Here is a 7872-nt window from a genome sequence, read left to right on the forward strand (position 1 = left end):
CACATGTCAGGAGTAATTCCCGGAGATCACTCCTGACCCCCATCACGGTAACCCTATCCAGACCCCACACACGTTCACACATCCAAACCACCCTCACTTCTGAGGTCCTTCTGCCACTCAGCACGATAACTGCCTAAAACCACGGAGCGCGCTGACCGTTTCATCCCACGGACGTGACATCTCTGTGTCTCAGAACAACCCACAGACACTGTCCCCATGCTGCTGGTAACAACACAGATACCAAGGATCCACCATCCACCGTCTGACACGTTGCGACCTCTCAGCCCGCGCTGCTCCCTGCCAACCCTGGTCAAAATCTGGGGGTTATTTGGGCGTGTCCACAGCTGTAAAAACCTAAGGGAGATACAACAACAATAACGATGGTGACAACAACAGCACCTTTTTGTGCTATGAACATCAATGGTTAATTGTGCTCGTTGGAATAAGGCCATGACTCCTCCCGGCTAAAGGACAAGAGACTGGGAGGGAAGAGCACAGGGTTACAGGAGGAAGCGTGGTTGGCTTTCCACCTGACGCCAAGTCCTTTTTCCAACCATCAGCTGCTTAGAAAAGAGAGATTCTTTGCTTCAGATTTGAGCTGCGTGATAACAACTCTCAGAAAGATGTTGCAGCGTCTCTTGTTCCTCCTCCCTTCCCCGACGGCAAGCCTGGGGGATCCTGCCTTTCAGCCCAGGGTTGTCGGAGGAGTCCTGCCCCTCCCGCAACCCCTTCTTCCCGATGTCATCTTAGAAATGGCTGCTTTTGGTTACGATTTTAAGAGGGGTTTCTTCTTCATCTTCCTTATTAATTAATTTTCCTGTTGCCTGGACAGCCAGAATCCACTCCCCAGTGACCTCCTCTCCCGGTGGGGGTGGTCAGCAGGCAACCATCACAGTTCGGATTCAGGGGTGCTGGCCAGTAGGTACCCACTCCCGTATCGTCCGTTTGGGGCACTGCTCATTTCCATGGGAGAGTTGCTTCCAGGACCCAAGTAGGAACGATGCGTGGGCATGGGGGATGGGGTCTCGCTGGGCACTTTGCTCAGGATGAAGCGGGTCTCATCGTTGTCTTCCAAATTGGAGATGTCCTTCATCATCCGGCCCTTCTTGTAGGTGACAGAGAGGGCGTTGGAGCCATCCGACACGAGGTGGAACTGCCGGAGGATGAAGACCAGAGGCAGAGGGAGGGATGCCAGGATGATCAGAGAGATGAGGATAGCCATGGCCCAGGTCGGGTAGAAAAGGAACTTTTCTGCAGCCTGGAAGAGACAGATATTAGTGTCCAGGGGCTGTTGCAGCGAAGGTGATGCACACCAGGTACGACATCTCCTAAGTGCTAGGCAGTCCCTGCTGCCTCCTGCCAGACTTCATCCCGAGGGGCACCTCATGAAGCTATCAGAAGGTGGGTTCAAGTCAAGGAAAAGGACATGGTCCTGCACACAGCGTGTAGCTGTGGAAGCAAACCAAAAACCAAGCTCAAACTTCAGCCCATGGTCAGAGCTGGCTGGAGACTTCTGGGCAGTGTGGGCAAACCTGATTGCCTGCAGAGGATGAGCGGCCACAGGCAGGACGTCTCCCAGCAGGAGAGGGGAGGAGGAACCTACAGAACTGTGAAGAGCAGGGTGGTCTGCAAGCTCTCATCTGCCCCCTGCTCAGCCTGGACCTAGGGTGGAGGTGGCAGTGGGGAAGGGACCTGTGCTCACCTCCTCTCTGATCCATGCACTGTAGCCCGGGGGGCTGACTCCCAGCTGGATGATGCTGGCGGTCATGAGCACGGCCATGCAGATGGGAGAGACGTACTTCCAGGTGTAGTAGTAGAACTGATAGGGCCGGAAACCCAGCATTTCTGTCAGCTCCTGCATGAACCTGCCGAGAAGAAGAGATGGAACCATGCTGTTCCCCACCTTCAAGCGAGAAACTCCCTCCCAGGAGCCCCCATTGTAAATTGTGCTCAAGGTAGATCCTGAAGAAGAACCCAGCTGATCCAGGCAAGCATCTCGGTGTCCCTCAAGCCTGTAGGACTGGTTGGGAACCTCCTAAGGAAAAGGCCACTTGAGCATTAGCCAGGGCCTCCCTTGCTCTGGCCAACTTATGGACAACAAGAACAGGCACTGGAGGGAACGAGATCCCCTTCCAGAAGGACCTGGAAATCCCAGACAAAAGGGTAATCACAAGTGACAGAGCACCACAACCAACAGTAGACACCCACTGGAAGGACGTGCTCCTGGGGCTGGGTTACACCTAGGGCAGGGCAAGAGGACCAAGGTGAACTGAGTTCCTGCCTGTGTAAGGTAGCTGCCCCCATCAAAGCTGGACTCCTGGGGAAAACGTCATATGGAAAAGAGCTGGAAGGAGGGTTTTCTTTTAGCCAGGAGTTACAGCGCAGTTATTCTTTTTGTTGTACAAGCGCCTTACTTCTTGGTGCCGTAAATCCAGGCCACAGCGATGTTCTCCAGGATGACCACGACCGTGAGCGGCAGCGTGGCTGAATAATCATCAAACATGGTGACAAAGTAATTCCCAGAGCGCTGCACAAAGATCAGTCCCACCACAAAGGCGAAGATGCAGCAACCAACTGTGGGGAGCAAACGGGCATGGTCAGTAGAGCACCCCAGGGGGAACCAAGGCCTCCACCACAAGGTCCATTCCCTACATTAGCAGGGCTCAGTACATGTCCACTATGTCCACACTCTTCTGGAGTGACTCCCCAGGGCAACAGGGACCCTCCACCCCTTCCCCAGGAGGTTGCAGGAGAAAAGACCTCACCTGTGAAAACTTCCTTGCGCACCTTGAAGGTGTCGATGATGGGCGTAGTGATGCCTGACATGGTCCCGATCATGCTCCCCAAACCCAGGTTTATCAGCATCAGGAAGAACATGACGGACCAAAACGGTGAGGCTGGGAAGTGGGTCATGGCTTCTGTGAAGGCAATGAAGGCCAGGCCAGTTCCTTGCACTGACTGTTCAGGGGGAGAAAGGACCAAAAGATGAGGAGAAACACATCAGGGACACAGCCTACAAGCCCCTGCATGTCTCAGGTCTCTCCTGTTGCACTGAACCACTCTTCAAGGAAAGAAAAATTCAGTCTGGTACCCCAGCCTGGAAGTGGTGATGACCCTGCTAGACTGGCTATGGGCAGACCTTTCCCCCACCCCAGGAAGGACCACTGTGTGCTGGGGAAGACCACAGCGACAGGGAATCCCCATCCCTGGAAGGTCTCTAAAAATAGTTCTTCCAGATCCATGTACCAGGCATGGCACAAGTAGAGCAGCTTCTACCAGGGAGAGGCAATGGTGTAGGTGACCTCCTGGTCCTACTAGGAATGTCACCAGGTACCTTGTTGAGTTCGTCCTCCAACAGGCAGGCATCCAAGCCCAGTTCTTTGAAGTGCCCCTCTTTTACTGTCATGATCACCCTGTACATCTCGTTGTAGTCCTTGGCGGTGAGGTGGGAGAAGTTCACGTGGGGTGGGATGAGGTCGTGGCTCAGCACATTGGTGTTCAGGTAGCCCAAGATCTTCTCAGCATTCCTAAGGGAGAGCAGAGCCTGGTCACCCAGAGATGTCCCCTTCCTCGCAGGGTGGAGGATGGGGCCTGACCATGGAAGCCCTTTGCATCAGGCAGGATGAATCTCCCTGGGCCACATTACCCAGGTCCCAGTCAGAGGACCTCTTTGCAATTTCCCGAGGTGTAAGTAAACATTGCATTAAGGCCACACGACAGAGGGCGGAGATGGGGGACCACCAGGGAATGGGCTCTCTGTGCCTCCTTCTCAGCCACGTGCTTCTCTCCTGCTCTGGGACTCCACACCGCATGGCCAGAATTTTTATGGCTTCAGCTCACTGTCTAAAGGTAACACTCGGTGCACAAATTCATCTTCCTCCAGCTGCTTCTGGGGTGCAGCACAGCAAGTCCCTTAACCTTGCGGGCAAGTGGACCCTATGATGAGTCAAAACTGGGAGAAACCCAGGTGATGTGACCAGACGTGTTAGATTTACTGTCAATTTGCAGACTAAGAGACCATCTTAGAGCTGGATTTTAGGTTGGAGGAGATGAATACCCAACTATCTCAGCTACACTGGGACATCTCTGGGAATCCAGGTCTTGACCATCAGGAACTTGAGTCCAACAGTATCGCCCAGCTCCAGAGCACTTTATTGCCTGCAGACCCACCACAACCAGCAGTAGCAAAGACCTGCCCACCTGCCCACCCCAAACAGAGAAAAAGCAAATCCTCTTACTCCACCACACATTTCTCATTCATGATGTTGGCCTTGAAGCCCAGCACAGCAAACACAACCAGGGTGGCCAGGACAGACGTGAAGAAGTTGATGAAGGAGACAAGCGTGGCATCAAAGTGGCAGTTGTTGTCCTGCTTGTTGTAGCTGGAGAAGGCGATGACTCCTCCGAAGCCCAAGCCCAAGGCAAAGAAAACCTGTGTAGCTGCCTCCCGCCACACCTGGGGGTCTAGCATCTTGTCCAGCTTGGAGGCGAGACAGAAGAAGAAGTTAGGTGGTTTAGTGGCCCCCAAACTCATCCCAGTGGAGCCAGAGCTAAATTAAAAGGCTGTTGTGCCTACAACCTGGGCTGGTTTTGGAGCAGCCATGGATATGCTTCGATCTACCACAATCAGGTCTTGCATTACCCAGTGCTCATAGGTCCTTCTTCTCTTTCCCACAGAGGGGAAAACTGAGGCATGGGAAAGGGCAGGCAAAGATTTGACCTGACCATGCCTCCGGGTGCTCCATCTGCCCCAGAGCCCAAGCTGGGTGCCTGATCTCCCAGTGCAAAGCCCTACAGCTTCCCAGTGGACTACCCAGCCGCCCTGGAGAGCTGGCGTCCCCGTCCCCCTCCCCAAGGGAGCCACGTGCCGCCCAGCGAGGGGTGTCCATCCTCCATCTTCTGCCTTTGGAGTGCCTGGAGCACTTGAAATCAAACGTCTCAGCTGGCGGGTTTGTTTAACCTCCCGTCCCCTCAACCACATCCCCCCTCTCCTGCAAGCCAGAGCTGCAGGCTGGAGGTCTCTGAACATCATTCATCAAGAGATCAAAGAGATCATAATTAATACCTTCTAACAGCCTCACTGGCTGAGCTGATCCATTTACATCTCTGCTTAATTAATTATCTGGTTAATTAATGGATGCATACCACCAGCGGAAGTTTTCCTGTCAGCCAGTATCTTCCCGTGGAGTCTTTAAATATATCACCCCAGGCACCCCCAGACCCCCAGCCTGGTGTCTGGGCACCTAAAGGTGATGGGAGTGATGCTAAGGCTCAAACAGCAGCTCCGGGGTGGTGACTTTGGGAGGCTCTTGGCTCTCCTGGCCGCACCCTGTATTTAGGGTGCTGCTGGCACATCCTGATGATATATCAGGATCTGCGAGGCAGTTTGGGGTTGGTACTCTGGTTTTGGGGGGGGGAGCATAAGGGAAAATAGGGTATGGCCAGACAGGAGGAGAACCTGCCTAGAGTCTGCTGGGCTCGGAGACTTTTACCTTGGGTGTGAACATGTGCATGATCCCGTCCACCGCCCCGCGCAGCAGAAGTCCCCGCACCAAGAAGCAAACCAGCACCACGTAAGGGAAGAGCGAGCTGAAGTACATCACCTAAGGCGAGAGGGACGCAACACGGGCAACAACCTCATTGACTGCCCGCTGAGCTCAGCCACCTCCCCATCCAACCCGGGGACAGGACCACGGGGCTGCGAAGGGAGGGGTACCCTCCCCAAAATGAGGTCTGCTCCTCGGGCGGCGCAGGGTTAAGCTGTGGGACTCCTCGGGGCAGGACGTGACAAGTGCTGAAGCTCAGGTGGATTTGCCAAGCGCTTGGACACGCTTAAGAGGGAAAATCTGTTGGAGCTGCTGAAGGTGAAGATGCTGGTGTTGGCCGAAGCACAAAGTGCTGGTGCCTGGGGAGCCTGAGGGAAGGTCAGCGCTGCACCCCCATCCCCTTCCCCCGGCATCAGCCCAGGGCTGCAGGCAGCCCCCCCAGCCGGCTCCTGGCCGGGGGCACGCTTCCAGCGCCCCAGTGCGCAGAGGTGGATGGGGCTTCATCCTGGGCAGGGGGGACATCTGCACCTCACTCCCACCCCGCTGCCCTGACGGCCACGGGGCGGGGGTCTCATTGCCCTCTGCTACCTGCTAATGCACCAGATGTTTTGCAGAGCACATCTGGAGACAGGGATGTTCGAGAGTCCCAGGAGACCATACCCTTCTGCGTCCGACCCCACTGCTTCCACAGCCTTGCTTGAAACGTCAACAGCCTCTGCAAGCTGGTGGTGTCCCTCTGCCAAAGCTTTCTGTTCCTCCCTGCCCTCCCTGCGCAGAGCTCCAGTGCTCCCCCCGCGAAGGAGGGCTCACCCCTCCATCCTACAAGCATCCACCGAGGTGGTGTGCGTCAGGGGATGGGACAGTGGATGGCCCCCGAATACAGGGGCTGGGCGGGTGATTTGGCTAGCCTGACATGGCTGAGCCCTGGGCCATTGCTGCGGGTGCCAGTTGGACTAAACCTCATCCCTAAACCCTCTTTTGATCTTATTCTGGATCCCCCCAGAGATGGCCCCAACTCTGGGGTGGGTGTGAGCATCCCCCAGGGGACACAGCATCCTCCAGTCACCCCAGACCAGGGCAGGAGAGCGTGGTCCAGGCAGGAGGTTTCTGCCTCGAGGACAGACCGCAGCCAGGCTCAGGTGGCCACCGATACCCACCTTCCCTGAGGACTGGATGCCTTTGATCATGGCCAAACCAACAAGGCTCCAGGCCACCAGCAGACACAGGGTCATCTTCCAGTTGAGCCCCCCACTCTCCGAGATGGAGTTGGAGATGTCCAGGGTCTCCCGGTACCAGAAGTAGGTGGTGGCTGAGCTTCTCTCGCACTCGGTTTCCACAACTGCAACCAAGCAGAGGCGGGGGAGCGTGAGGGAGCTATGGGAGAGTTACCCACCATCTCTCGGGGGATGAACATCAATTAACGTCAAAGACTTGCTGGAGCCAGCCAGGGAAGGCAGGCACCTCTGGAAACTAAGGGACAGGGATTAATGGGGCTCGTTTTTACCAGGAAAAAGAAGAGACAGAACATAAAGTCATTGTGAGGTGAAAAGATGTTAAATACAAGGAGAGACATTTGCATTTGCTATGAAGTCTCCCAGAGTGTCCCAAGCAGACGCTCAGACACTACTAAACATCATTAGCTCCATCAGAGTCCCAGCCGGGATCGATGAAGCAGCCAGGTGAGCTCTGCCTGGCTCTCGCTGCCTCCCTCCACGGTCCTGGGACAGATCCTGGCCCTGAGCACCACGGCAGCCTGGAGACCCAAGCTCTGGATCCCCAAACTGGCATCAGATCCCAACAGCGTGGAAAGACCCCGAGGTGAGAGCATGGGAGAGACTCATCTGACCCGAGGGAAACATCTCCATATGATCCAAGCAGCTGGGCTGGAGAGGACCCGGTGCCCCAGGAGACACCCCAACCTCTGGTGTCCCCAATCTGCAATAGCTACAGATGTTGGGGGTCCCCAGCGTCCCACAGACCCCCTTCCCCGGGAACTGCTCCCTCCCGGATGAGCCTCACCCCCCCCCCCGCGCCAGCGGCTGTCCCTTCCCGGCCACCGAGCCGTTTTTCACGATGGGGCACTCGCTCCAGGGAAGAGGGTACTGGAAGGACTTAAAGAAGTAAAAGATGCTCCAGCCGATGATGACGTTGTAATAGAGACCGACAAAAAAACAGACCTGGGGTGAGGAAGGAGGACACGGTGTTACATCACAGGGCAGCGACACCGTCCCCAACACACCTCCCGCTGGGCAGGGACCCGAGGGGAGCAGGGGTGCCGGGATCACAGGATGGGCCCATTCCCACCCAGCCCTAGACCCACGGCTGG

The 7872-nt window shown here is 55.9% G+C and overlaps 1 protein-coding gene across 1 annotated transcript; it reads right to left on the reverse strand.

Annotated features, from left to right (window-relative positions):
* Positions 1-889: 889 nt before the first annotated feature.
* SLC6A17 (solute carrier family 6 (neutral amino acid transporter), member 17) lies at positions 890-7723 on the reverse strand (the record flags this gene model as incomplete). Its single annotated transcript, XM_010284565.1, has 9 exons — positions 890-1258; positions 1703-1865; positions 2415-2574; positions 2766-2958; positions 3335-3527; positions 4239-4480; positions 5493-5603; positions 6704-6893; positions 7605-7723. Coding segments are annotated over 9 exons (1740 nt in total), but the record flags the coding sequence as incomplete, so codon positions are not given.
* Between the last annotated feature and the right edge of the window lie 149 nt (positions 7724-7872).

This window comes from Phaethon lepturus, unplaced genomic scaffold, assembly GCF_000687285.1.
Source record: "Phaethon lepturus isolate BGI_N335 unplaced genomic scaffold, ASM68728v1 scaffold27570, whole genome shotgun sequence".
NCBI lineage: Eukaryota > Metazoa > Chordata > Aves > Phaethontiformes > Phaethontidae > Phaethon > Phaethon lepturus.